The sequence below is a fragment of the Poromitra crassiceps genome (genome assembly GCF_964638095.1).
Source record: "Poromitra crassiceps genome assembly, chromosome: 4".
NCBI lineage: Eukaryota > Metazoa > Chordata > Actinopteri > Beryciformes > Melamphaidae > Poromitra > Poromitra crassiceps.
The window spans coordinates 6,509,290-6,523,798 of record NC_139626.1 but is presented as its reverse complement, the minus strand read 5'-3'; the positions used below and the strand labels follow the sequence as shown (position 1 = coordinate 6,523,798).

The 14,509-nt window shown below is 45.7% G+C and overlaps 1 protein-coding gene across 1 annotated transcript in view; it reads right to left on the bottom strand.

Annotated features, from left to right (window-relative positions):
- The window catches only part of LOC310775455 (ankyrin-3-like), a gene marked incomplete at its 5' end in the record, with an annotated part of 180,317 nt that overhangs the window by 115,193 nt on the left and 50,615 nt on the right, over window positions 1–14,509 (bottom strand). Inside the window, 3 exons of the mRNA XM_083635605.1 lie at window positions 1,768–1,866; window positions 9,128–9,226; window positions 10,202–10,303. Of these exons, the coding sequence (XP_083491731.1) occupies window positions 1,768–1,866; window positions 9,128–9,226; window positions 10,202–10,303 (300 nt within the window). The remainder of the gene's footprint in view (window positions 1–1,767; window positions 1,867–9,127; window positions 9,227–10,201; window positions 10,304–14,509) is intronic.

Here is a 14,509-nt window from a genome sequence, read left to right as displayed (position 1 = left end):
CATACGCACTCTGACACACAAGACACACGTGTGTTTGTGTGTCTGAAGAGCGTAGTGTGTAACACATAGGCACATACGCACTCTGACACACAAGACACATGTGTGTTTGTGTGTCTGAAGAGCGTAGTGTGTAACACATACGCACTCTGACACACAAGACACACGTGTGTTTGTGTGTCTGAAGAGCGTAGTGTGTAACACATAGGCACATACGCACTCTGACACACAAGACACACGTGTGTTTGTGTGTCTGAGAGCGTAGTGTGTAACACATACGCACTCTGACACACAGACACGTGTGTGTGTGTCTGAGAGCGTAGTGTGTAACACATACGCACTCTGACACACAAGACACACGTGTGTCTGTGTGTCTGAAGGAGAAAGTGACGGCTAAACTGCAATCAAACTCAGTGCTAACATGATTTCTTTGATAATTATTATAATTATTAATATTTTATTTATGATGTCATGTTGTGAGCCGTAGCTCATCTTACACTTAAGAGGACATGAACATAATGTGTACAGATCCCATCTGACAATTGTACATTCACCAGCCTGGGCCGACTGTGACATCATCACGGTTGCTGTGTGTGTGTGTGCGTGCGTGTGTGCGGGTGCGTGTGTGTGTGTGTGTGTCTGTGTGTGTGTGTGTGCGTGTGCGTGCGTGCATGCTGTGTCAGCAGCTCTGCACTGCAGCCCGGCCTGGCCCACATTCAAGTCAGCAGACACAAAAACACTCTCACAGGCACAGACACAAAACGCTCCTATTTTTTGCAATCATTTTAGTTGGAATTCCATCATGTAAATGTGAAAATCATGCAAGTATACAGTCATGTGTGTAAGTCATGTGTGTAAGTCATGTGTGTAAGTCATGTGTGTAAGTCAGTCATGTGTGTAAGTCATGTGTGTAAGTCATGTGTGTAAGTCAGTCATGTGTGTAAGTCATGTGTGTAAGTCATGTGTGTAAGTCAGTCATGTGTGTAAGTCATGTGTGTAAGTCATGGGTGTAAGTCAGTCATGTGTGTAAGTCATGTGTGTAAGTCATGTGTGTAAGTCATGTGTGTAAGTCAGTCATGTGTGTAAGTCATGTGTGTAAGTCATGTGTGTAAGTCAGTCATGTGTGTAAGTCATGTGTGTCATGTGTGTAAGTCAGTCATGTGTGTAAGTCATGTGTGTAAGTCATGTGTGTAAGTCAGTCATGTGTGTAAGTCATGTGTGTAAGTCATGTGTGTAAGTCATGTGTGTAAGTCATGTGTGTAAGTCATGTGTGTAAGTCATGTGTGTAAGTCATGTGTGTAAGTCATGTGTGTAAGTCAGTCATGTGTGTAAGTCATGTGTGTAAGTCAGTCATGTGTGTAAGTCATGTGTGTAAGTCATGGGTGTAAGTCAGTCATGTGTGTAAGTCATGTGTGTAAGTCATGTGTGTAAGTCATGTGTGTAAGTCAGTCATGTGTGTAAGTCATGTGTGTAAGTCATGTGTGTAAGTCAGTCATGTGTGTAAGTCATGTGTGTCATGTGTGTAAGTCAGTCATGTGTGTAAGTCATGTGTGTAAGTCATGTGTGTAAGTCAGTCATGTGTGTAAGTCATGTGTGTAAGTCATGTGTGTAAGTCATGTGTGTAAGTCATGTGTGTAAGTCATGTGTGTAAGTCATGTGTGTAAGTCAGTCATGTGTGTAAGTCATGTGTGAAAGTCATGTGTGTAAGTCATGTGTGTAAGTCAGTCATGTGTGTAAGTCATGTGTGTAAGTCATGTGTGTATGTTTTACCTGAGATTGTGCGTTGACGTTGGCCCCGTGGGTGACCAGCTCCTTTACCACGTCTGTCTGTCCAGCCAGGGAGGCTATGTGGAGGGCTGTGTTCCCTTTCTGGTACAAAAAATACATCTCTTATTAGACTCATTATTAAAATACATCTATAATATCTATTCACGTGTGCATGTCTGTCTGTCTGTTTCTTTACCATTATCCCAAAAAGTTGTCGGTCCTTCGGCATCACAACTTCTTTAGGGCACAAGGCCACATGCCAGGGCACAAAGGCTCTTGCCTAATTGCTCTATTGACATCGTGAAGAACGATTTTTCTGAAATGTGTTCAAATGAGCCAATGACACATCCTTTGCATAGAGCAGCTACATTAAACTGAGACCACTGACGTATTGGACTGTTAGCTTTCTGTGTTGACTCTATGTAGGGTCACGTTCCCTCTTCTGTTACATACAGTGGTGTGCAAGTTCACACTTGACAAGAGCTAGCTCAAAGTTCAGCTCACACAGATTCAGCTCAAAGTTAACCTCACACAGATTCAGCTCAAAGTTCAGCTCACACAGATTCAGCTCAAAGTTAACCTCACACAGATTCAAATGAACTGGTTCACATTCATGCTTCACAATTTAGAATTTTGAACTAAGTTCACAGTCTTTTTTGAGCTGCTCCGAGCAGTAGAATCACAATCAATATTGCAGACAGAAATCGCGGCTCGTTCAGGTTACCGTAATTGGATCTCCTCTCTCCTAGGTCTTCAGCTTTAGGGCTTTCAAAATAAACCCCTTATTGTAACGTTAACCCTAATATTAATTTTGGGTCATACTTTACAGCCACAGTTTCACTCCATATGTAATCTTAACATCACAACAAGTATACTTTGGGACAAGGTTTGCAGTTTCGTTCGTTGAAATACCTTTTTTCTCAAAAATTTAGGTTTTGAATCCCTTTATTCTGAAAGTCAATTGCGGTATTTGCGTTGCTAGTCTGGCTAACTGTGTGCCGCAACGCACAGGTGCGTGTTTTTAATCTTTGCTATGCATTAGACATAAATAAAGGCTTTTTATTTTTCCTATATTTTTTCTGTATCAACATTATTGACAACATGAACATGAAACAGGGACGAATAGAGCAGGTCTAGAGTAGAAGAATACTGTGGTGACAGACACCCATCTGATGAAGACGAGAGAGCGATGGAGAACCAGACAAGTAAAGAAAGAGCAGCGACATAATACAGAGTGAGAGTCAGTGATGGACAGAAAGAGAGTGAGATACACTGATAGGGCTTTCACACCGGCAGGGCTCCGTGCCGGTTCCGGTTCCAGAACCCTAATCTGAACTGGCCGGCGCGTTCAGACCGAAAAAATAATTGGTTCGGAACCTGAAAAGTTGGTTCTCAGCGGAACCAAAAAATAGTTGGTTTTCCTTGGGAACCGTGACATCATCAGTGGGCGTGTCTCATTCTAGGCTGTGAAAACGAGCAGGAAGGAGAAGAAGGCAGTGACAACATGGAGAAAAATAATTTGCAGTGGTCTGCTGAGGAAACCAAATGTTTAGTGGCGATTTGGGCATCTACCGAATCTCAAGAAAAGCTAGAAAGCAGTACAAGAAAGAGCAAGTCATATGCCGAACTTGCAGAAGAGAGGGCCAAGGCTGGGTTCACTCGAACGCCAGACCAAATAATTAATAAACTTAAAAAAATAAAAAATAAACTGAAGAAGGACTACCGAATAATGTCCTCCCACTTTGGTTCCGCTTAAACTGGTGTGAACACGGGCTGGTTCGCCAGAAAGCACCAAGGTTCTGAGACTCCAGAACGGAGCCGGAGCCAGAACCAGAACCGTGTCTGTCTGAAAGCGCTATCAAAGAGACAGAGAGAGAGAGAGAGAGAGAGTCAGGGAGACAGAGAGAGAGAGAGAGAGAGAGAGAGAGAGAGAGAGAGAGAGAGAGAGAGAGAGAGAGAGAGAGAGAGTCAGGGAGACAGAGAGAGAGAGAGACACAGATAGAGAGAGACAGAGAGAGAGACACACAGAGAGAGAGAGAGAGTCAGGGAGACAGAGAGAGAGAGACACCCACAGAGAGAGAGAGAGAGAGAGAGACAGAGAGAGAGAGAGAGAGAGAGAGTCAGGGAGACAGAGAGAGAGAGAGAGAGAGAGTCAGGGAGACAGAGAGAGAGAGAGAGAGAGTCAGGGAGACAGAGAGAGAGAGAGAGACACCCACAGAGAGAGAGAGAGAGAGAGAGACAGAGAGAGAGAGAGAGAGAGAGTCAGGGAGACAGAGAGAGAGAGAGTCAGGGAGACAGAGAGAGAGAGAGACACCCACAGAGAGAGAGACAGAGAAAAAAGAGAGTAATATGCACCTGTTGCACCCATGTCAGCTACAGCAAGCAGCAGCTGTTGCAGTGTTGTCATTCCTACTGCTGCCACTAAAACCTCCACATATCCACTTCCCCTCCTTCCTGAATCTGATCACCTGATCTGATCTATCACCTCTCTCTCATTCTATGCCTCCTGAATCTGATCACCTGATCTGATCCATCACCTCTCTCTCATTCTATGCCTCCTCCTGAATCTGATCACCTGATCTGATCCATCACCTCTCTCTCATTCTATGCCTCCTGAATCTGATCACCTGATCTGATCCATCACCTCTCTCTCATTCTATGCCTCCTGAATCTGATCACCTGATCTGATCCATCACCTCTCTCTCATTCTATGCCTCCTCCTGAATCTGATCACCTGATCTGATCTATCACCTCTCTCTCATTCTATGCCTCCTCCTGAATCTGATCACCTGATCTGATCCATCACCTCTCTCTCATTCTATGCCTCCTCCTGAATCTGATCACCTGATCTGATCTATCACCTCTCTCTCATTCTATGCCTCCTCCTGAATCTGATCACCTGATCTGATCTATCACCTCTCTCTCATTCTATGCCTCCTCCTGAATCTGATCACCTGATCTGATCTATCACCTCTCTCTCATTCTATGCCTCCTCCTGAATCTGATCACCTGATCTGATCTATCACCTCTCTCTCATTCTATGCCTCCTGAATCTGATCACCTGATCTGATCCATCACCTCTCTCTCATTCTATGCCTCCTCCTGAATCTGATCACCTGATCTGATCTATCACCTCTCTCTCATTCTATGCCTCCTGAATCTGATCACCTGATCTGATCCATCACCTCTCTCTCATTCTATGCCTCCTGAATCTGATCACCTGATCTGATCTATCACCTCTCTCTCATTCTATGCCTCCTGAATCTGATCACCTGATCTGATCCATCATCTCTCTCTCATTCTATGCCTCGCTCTTCTGTAGCGGCAACACAGTTTGCTTTCACTCGTGTTGCAATTACTTCAGAAGCTGCGGTGATTTTGCGTAGACCTTGTGTTCGTAAATCCAACCTGACGCTCAATACTAAAATGAGAGGGCGGCTGTTCCAAGAAGCAGAGCGTGCTCTCTTTCTGTAGTGTGAATGAATGAACGGGTCATAAGTCTAGAAACGCAGGCTACTAGCTAGCTAGCCGTTAGCTAACTGCTACACATACAAAGAGCACACTCTTATCTGCTCTCAGGCAGCTCCTCTCCTCCCTTCTCTTCTTTTCCTCGGTGTTTTTTAACCATTTTATCTGTTTATTTGCTCTTGGCGCTCAGCTGCTCCGTCTCCTCAGACGGAGTGCCGAGAGTGCCACTCCGAGTGTATTGAATAACCCAACGCTGTATTCCAACAGCGCTCCCAATTTACGAACGGTCCAGTTTGTGCAGAGTGTGCTCTGGGTGCCCGGAGTGACATTTACGAACGCACCCCTAAAGCCAAAGGTGGAAGTACTAACTACTGTTAAGTACATTTACTCCACTTACCGTAATTGAGTAGCTTTTATGTGCAGTGTTTTTTTTTAAGTGAGTGATTTTACTTGAAGTACTATACTTACCTACATTTTAAAAGTATACTCATTTCATTTTGTGGCTCTCCATAATCATCAGAAACTGGACCGTTGGAAATTGGCCAGTTGTGGAGCCATTCACAATAAATGTGTTTTGGTTGTTTGTTTGTATTGTAATTATTATTTAATCTATGTCTGAATGTGTTAATTGGGGGGGGGGGGGGGGGGGGGGGGTCACATTGTTGGGGAAAAAAGACTGCTCAGCAAATAACAGCAATCTGATTTTACTTTTTGCACTTATAATTTCCCCCCAAATGAAAAGAATCTAGTTTGAACTCTGTCCCCTTTCCTTTTATAATCACATGGGAAAGATAACATCTTGTCTTTATTTCTAGAAAGTAACTCAGCAGCATCTTTCAATCTGCGTTGATTTTAAATGATTTCGTTTTTACTTTTAAAGTATAGGTTTACAACGATAACTTTACTCCTACTACTTAATTCAAATGTCAGCAAGGTAACAAGGTACTTCTAGTTAAGTAGGATGTTTTAGTGTTATTTCCATCCCAGCCTAAAGTCTGTGTCACTGAAACAACTGGTTGCCAGACCGTTACTTGTCCTTTTCAGTGGCCAAGAAAAAAAAACTTGAATCTGAACAGCTTGCTCTTGGGGGTGGAGCAACATTGCAGCGGTGGTGCAGCGAAGACTTCTGCAGTATGCAGTGGGGCTTCTTGGCTACCAGTGCTTCCCTATATAGAGAGGCAAAGTGAACGTCACTTCCTGCTTCAGCACTGTACCAGAGGTTTTCTTCCACAATTAATTTTCCCATAGACATTTCGTTAAATGCTTATAAAAATTGTTTTACTTGGTTGACCCAAACGGTTCAGCTATATTTAGAATCAGGAGAGAACACAGAACATTTCAGTTGGACCAAAACTTAAAAAAAAAAAACATTGAAAAAATATTTTCTTTAAAGAGCATGGGGCAGGTTAGAGACCCCAATCAGTCAATGTGTAGGTGAATTATGGAGGAACTCGATTTTCACATTAAGACACTTACATATACACTACAGTGACTTCTGGGGTCGTTTTACTTTTTTAACTTTTATTTTGACATCTTGGATCCCAAAACTCTGACGTCACAGTGGGGAGTCGCCAGGCATGACCGTCTGTCCCTCTGTCTGTCCCTCTGTCTGTCGTCACTTAGGTCAGGGCTGTCAGTCACACACTATGGATGCTAATGCCGGTTTTCAGGAGGAAGAGGAGGTAGCAAATGTTTATGCACATGCATACGATGGCCTCAGCCTAATTTTGACAGTGAAAGAGAGCAGGAACAGCCCAGCTATGAAACAACGGACCGCGGAGAGAGTTGAGAAATCAAGCGAGGCGAGCGGAGGCGGGCCGAGGTGCGGACTGTAATTCGATACACACACACGCACGCACGCACACACACACACACACACACACACACACACACACACACACACACACACACACACACACACGCGCGCGCGCGCGCGCGCAAAAGTGACGTATGTGTCCACTGTCCAGCCATCTGGCCGAGTTAGAGCCGAAGTCCCGAACACAGTGAGAAAACCTCCCGAAGCTGCTGCTGCAGCGGGGTGCATATTGTCCGGCCAGCCGACCGAGAGGCATGCGAGCCGGGCACAGTTGGGGTGTGTGAGGTGGCTGGCTGTGGAGGTGGCGGTTTCTCCTCCTCCTTCTTTCTCCCGCACAGCAGAGCGGACCCCAGGCTGCAGACAGCGCGGCGCGGCGCAGAGCAGAGCAGAGCAGAGCAGAGCAGAGCAGAGCAGCGGTGCTGTGCTGTGCTGTGCTGCGGAGGAAGGAGCCGCAGCCTCCCCCTCCCTCGAGTGAAGAGAGACGAGAAAGAGAGCGTATCACACAGCGTAGACACACACACACACACACACACACCCACACACACACACACACACACACACACACACACACACACACACACACACACACACCGAGAGAGCGAGAGAGAGAGAGAGAGAGAGAGAGAGAGAGAGAGAGAGAGAGAGAGAGAGATAGAGCGTGTCACAGCGCAGACAAGCACAGTGGGAGGGGAGAGGGAGACACGCACGCGGGAGCCACTCCCCACTGTGACGTAGCAGGCTTTTTCTTGTCAGATTAAAAGTCTCTTATTTCCTTCTGAAAAAGGAAGGTGTTTTTCTCCATATTTTTTTTCAAACTTTTTTTTTTTTTTTTTAATGATGCATTAACTTTTCAAATGGACATAGGGACAAGGTTAAGTATACATTTAGCAAAGGAATTACCCTGCTCCATGCTCTTTAAACCCGCATTTTTTTTACGTTTTGGTCTTTCTTTTCTTTTCTTCTATGTTTTGTTTCTAAATATATCTGTACCGTTTGGTTTGAACAAGTAAAACTATTTTTATAAGCATTTTAGGAAATTGGGAAAAGAAATGGCAGATGAAAAATCTCTGCTACAGTGCTGAAGCAGGAAGTAGGCGGTCACTTCATTGCCTCTCTATTGAATGTTTGAGTGGACCAGATGGGGAGCTCGTGGGCACCGACACTTAATTTAATTAGTATCCGGCAATGGTCTCAGTCGAGGTGAGAGTGAGGTTCAAGTCTTCTTCAACACAGCATGATGTTCAATTTGTAAATGATGGTCCCATTTAGAGTCAAATAGACGATAATTGAGACGATGTTTTGGGGTGTGATTGATAGGTCGCCTGTCCAGGGATCGTGCAGCTCGCCCATCACGGACCAATAGACCTTATTCGCTAACCCTGGACGCACCATATTGTTGACATACCGTCCTGCGCGCACACAGCGCTGCAGCTGACCACTAGTAACAGCCTTATTGTCGTTTCTGTTCCATTACAAAATAGCGATGGTAATGACAGCAATAAAAACCCCAGAGTTGTTGTTTGTATGCTGCCGTTAATGCCTGTAATAATAAACAAACAAAAGAACGAGGTGAACAGACTTTGCTGTGAGGAGCTGTCAGAAAGTTTCACCTGTCTCTCCTAACTATCCACACATCTCCTGTGCTGCTGACGTATCCTCCGTCTCGCTCCCTTCACGTCTGTGGACGGTAGAGATAGAAACAAACCACGGGGACTTTATTGCTGCCATTACTACAGCCATGCCTAACGCAGGTCACCATCCAAACACAACAGGAACGATACAGGTAACGCTAACGGCGGCTAGCTTCCTATAAACCCTGCTCCACATAGGCGGTCACTTGAGAGCTGCAGCGCTATGTCGACAATATGGCGGCGGTGGGCGTGCCAGTACGTGAGTGACGTAGCTGGCCGCGCAGTGGCTCTTCTTGTCCAAATGTGTGTTACTTCTGGCTCCAAATAACCAAGATGGCGATGGTGAAAATGCCAACTTCGAGGATTCAAAACAGGAGTCCAAAAACCAATGGGTGACCTCACGGTAGCTGCATCCATATGTATTATACGGTCTATGGGCGGGACATACCTTAGTAGCTGCGTCCACATTGGCTCCCTGCTTGACGAGCTCAGCCACCACCTCCACATGGCCCTCCTTGGAGGCTAGATGGAGAGCATTTAGACCATTCTGAAAAGAGAGGACACACACACACACACACACACACACACACACACACACACACACACGCGCACACACACACACACACACACACACACACACACACACACACACACACACACACACACACACACACACATTATCAAAATCATGAAAACAAGAGATAAAACACAGTGCATATTATAGTATTTCATTTCTAATAAAATTCTACTAGAAACAGAGTGCGCTCCTTTCTAGCATCCCTCGCTACGCCCCCTGAACTGGCAGTGCTCATTCCTACCCTGCCTCCTCCTAAAAGAGAGAATCCCGCCGCGCTTCAGCGATAAAGACAGGCAGGTCCGGTGCATCACAGGCAGGTCCAGAATCACAGGCAGGTCCGGTGCATCACAGGCAGGTCCGGTGCATCACAGGCAGGTCCAGTGCATCACAGGCAGGTCCGGGGCATCACAGGCAGGTCCGGTGCATCACAGGCAGGTCCAGAATCACAGGCAGGTCCGGTGCATCACAGGCAGGTCCAGTGCATCACAGGCAGGTCCGGTGCATCACAGGCAGGTCCGGTGCATCACAGGCAGGTCCGGTGCATCACAGGCAGGTCCGGTGCATCACAGGCAGGTCCAGAATCACAATTAAGGAAGAAGTCTGGAGCAACTCGGCCCATAGGATGCCTTTTATTTAAGGTGCAGAGTATAAGGACAACGTTTCGACGTCAGTGCGTCTTCACCAGGTACCTGATGAAACGTTGTGGATGGACGGAAACATAATGCCGCCTCCAGCTACACGGAGGCATAAAAATACATTTCATGTTCTTCTGATGTCGACTTGCTGGTACATGTATGTTTTGGATCATTGTTTGACACAGCTGATTTGATGAATGACATGATGTATAAAATTGAACTTGATCTTGTGATTTGAACATGTACTGTTTGATAACTGCACGAGGCTGCAATTCTGTGTGTTCTGTTAGCTGTCAGTTACTAAGCTCACCTGGTTGCAGATGTTGATGTCCACCCCATTCTTCAGGTATTCCAGAGCTTTCTCCAGGTTCCCCGCCCTCGCTGCCCGCAGATAGCTGGCATTTACATCAGTCTGCGGAAAAAGAGAGAGACAAGACAGAATGCTTAGTCATGTTAGCCTTATATGGACCGACGAGAAAGGCTGTTCAGATCTACACTTGTAAAAACCTAGGACAGATATACAGATTAGTAGGAAATGTGGTGAAAAACAGTGAGAGTTCTTCCAAAACCGGAATCCTCCGCATGATATCTCACATACTCTGAGCTTTTTGGACATTTCATACCTGGAACTATCTTCAGCAAGAATTAACAATGCAAAACCAAACACGATTGTAGTATGGACAGATTTAATTTCGAAGTTAAAAGGTCTTCTGATTAGGTGATTATTTTTATTTGATGTCTGCCTGTTTTTGTTTTTGTTTTAATTTATATGGTCAGTTGCAATATCCGGATTGGTGGTAGGGAGTGGGGGGTGGGGAGGGCATTGGGTGGGTAGAGGGATAAGTGGGTTTATAATTATTCATAATTGTATGGTAATCGTATGATAATGTATGTAATGTATGTTTTGCCTACAAAATAAAAAATGAATGATATAAAAAAAAAGAGTTCTTCCAAAACCTATTATACGAAATTCACAAAGTGGAAATCAAAGTATGCACCTAAAATGTGAACAGTGTACTGGAACAAATGACAAATGACATTATGCACTATGCACTTTTGTGTGTGAAAAATAGGTTCTCTTCTGACTCCAACACAAAGGGAACAGCTTGGTTGGTTTCTTCTCGGCCAACACAATTAGGAATATCTTGAAGTGTCTCTTCATCCATTGCAGTATTCCCGATACTGCACATTAGTAAGAGACTATTAGCTTATCCTTCATATTTCCCATCTGAATCGCTGCTATGAAAGAGAAGCTTACTAAAACCCTGGAGGCATGTGTGTTAAAAGCTCTTCAAACAGGGCAAATTGTATTGGGCAAGCCCTCAATGAGCCCACCAGAGTAGAATGAATAGCATGAAATTGAAACGTGTGGTTTGTAGGTCTGAGGGAGAAAGAAATGGATCGAATACTCCACTGTGTCTCCAACCTGTCTGTTTAGCCCAGCTGCACTAGACCATGCCCAGTGTAATACCCTGCAATACTGCAAGGGCCACGCCTATAGCCAAGGGCTTTAGTGTACTGGTTTGATAAGAGGGCCATGCCTATAGCCAAGGGCTTTAGTGTACTGGTTTGATAAGAGGGCCATGCCTATAGCCAAGGGCTTTAGTGTACTGGTTTGATAAGAGGGCCATGCCTATAGCCAAGGGCTTTAGTGTACTGGTTTGATAAGAGGGCCATGCCTATAGCCAAGGGCTTTAGTGTACTGGTTTGATAAGAGGGCCATGCCTATAGCCAAGGGCTTTAGTGTACTGGTTTGATAAGAGTGTCTACAGTGCAAATCAAAATAGATGAAAATATGAAGAGGGAAAATAGTGGAGAGAGGCTGGGTTTAGTTCACTGAACTCATTCAGTTCATTCAGCTATTGGATCTCCTTTCAAAACTTAAAACTGCAGAAATTAATATTGGGTCCAGCCTATTAGGAACTCATTAAGAATGTCATTGGCAATTGCCATGCAGCCCCCCCCCTTCCCCCCCAAAGAAGTGAATGGACGGTGACCTGTCTTTCATACACACTACTGCATTGGGGACAAACACTGCACACACTGTACGCATCATATAGCAGAGAGAAGCAAACATGTACCAAGTGTTGACATCAGATGAAAGATGCATTTCTCGACAGGGCACTAAATATGCTGTGTGTGTGTGTGTGTGTGTGTGTGTGTGTGTGTGTGTGTGTGTGTGTGTGTGTGTGTGTGTGTGTGTGTGTGTGCATGCGTGCATGCATGTGTTTATGTGCCACTGCGTGTGTGTGTGACGATTTCAGGGTGTGGCGGGCCCGTGGGAGTGGGTTAATGTAGAAGGCAGAGAGAGAGAGAGAGAGAGAGAGAGAGAGAGAGAGAGAGAGAGAGAGAGAAAGAGAGAGAGAGAGTATCAGTGGATGTGTGGGGTGGGGACGCAGGCCAGGCATGTGGGTAGACAGAGAGGATACAGGATACAGGTTAGAAAGATGGGAGCAGGATGGGGAGTAGGGGGCGAGAGACCATAGAGAGACAGACAGACAGACAGACAGAGAGACCATAGAGAGACAGAGACAGACAGACAGAGACCATAGAGAGACAGAGACAGACAGAGAGACCGTAGAGAGCCAGAGACAGACAGACAGAGACAGACAGACAGACAGACAGACAGAGAGAGAGACCATAGAGAGACAGAGACAGACAGACAGAGACAGACAGACAGACAGACAGACAGACAGACAGACAGAGAGAGAGACCATAGAGAGACAGAGACAGACAGACAGACAGACAGAGAGACCATAGAGAGACAGAGACAGACAGACATAGAGACCATAGAGAGACAGAGACAGAGACAGACAGACGGACAGACAGACAGAGAGACCATAGAGAGACAGAGACAGACAGACAGACAGACAGACAGACAGACAGAGAGACCATAGAGAGACAGAGACAGACAGACAAAAAGACAGAGAGAGACCATAGAGAGACAGAGACAGAGACAGACAGCGAGACAGAGACAGACAGACAGACAGACAGACAGAGACAGACAGACAGAGAGAGACCATAGAGAGACAGAGACAGACAGACAGAGAGACCATAGAGAGACAGAGACAGACAGACAGAGAGACCATAGAGAGACAGAGACAGACAGACAGAGAGACCATAGAGAGACAGACAGACAGAGAGACCATAGAGAGACAGAGACAGACAGACAGACAGACCATAGAGAGACAGAGACACAGACAGACAGACAGACAGACGGACAGAAAGGGAGACAGTCTCAGATTTCATTGCAGGGCTAATACTGTAGGATGGTTTGCCACACCCATGAAGTCATACATACTGTACACAGGATAAGCATTCTCCGGTTACTCTTTGCTTGTGTGCATATTGACCCAACACACACACACACACACACACACACACACACACACACACACACACACACACACACACACACACACACACACACACCTACACACCTACACACACACACACACACACACACACACACACACACACACACACACACACAACGTAATGTTAGCAACATTAGCCTGCTAACAGTACAGTAGACATTGTAACTCCTTGTTGTGTAGAAACGGTCTTAGTGTTGTCTGTGTGTTGCTGCGCTCCCTCGCTGCAGCATCATGTGTGTTATTGTAGACAGATTAGGAGCTAAAGCTGAGCGCTGAGCTCACTTCCCACTGACTGAATGGAGCTTATCAGAGTTCACCATCTCTCTCTCTTTCTCTCTCTCTCTCACGTGTACACACACACACACACACGCACGGCATACGCACACACACACACACATTTAGGGTGTGTTTTTCGGTGTCGCCATCAATTCCCTAGTCAAGACTAGGGGCTTATACCGGATGCCATTCAGGGACCATGACATCACACATACATACACACGCACGCACGCACATACATACACACACACACACACACACACACACACACACACACACACACATACACACACACACACACACACACACACACACACACACACACACACACACACACAGTAGAAAAAGCATGGAGAAAGAACATTGTTTACAAAAGTGAATTGGTACATCTTCAAAGGGCATTGTTGCTAAATTGTTCAATAATAGTATAAAGTGCAAAGTGGAGGAGAGTGAGGGGAGAAGGCATGTGCTTAAGGTTGTGAACTTCAAACCTACCACACCACCAGAGCAAGTCATTTGGATCAGTGTCGTTGAGACAAGGCCAAGACCCCATGCACTCTGGGCAATCGCTCATTTTGAATCCTAAATCCTCAGTTCTGATTGGCTGCCTGAGACATGTTGGGTGCCATTGTAAAACGCCTGATAAACAAACACTTCTGACTGCATACTAGCATGCACTTAACACAGCTTCAGAAAATGTAAATATTAATGCACAAACCAAAACAACACCTCATATGGTAAATGTATTGCTTATCAACGTCTGATGGCCCGAACACACCATACGCCGAAGCTACCCTGAAGCTATGCTGCGCGGAGACAGTTTCATTTCAGCGTCCTTGTTAACAGGCCAGACCGATCACACCGGCCGCACGCCACGCCACGCTGAAGCCACGCCACGCCCCGCCACTCCACGCCACGCCACGCTGAAGCCACGCTTCAGCTTCTGTTCTACTTTTTAAGCGTGC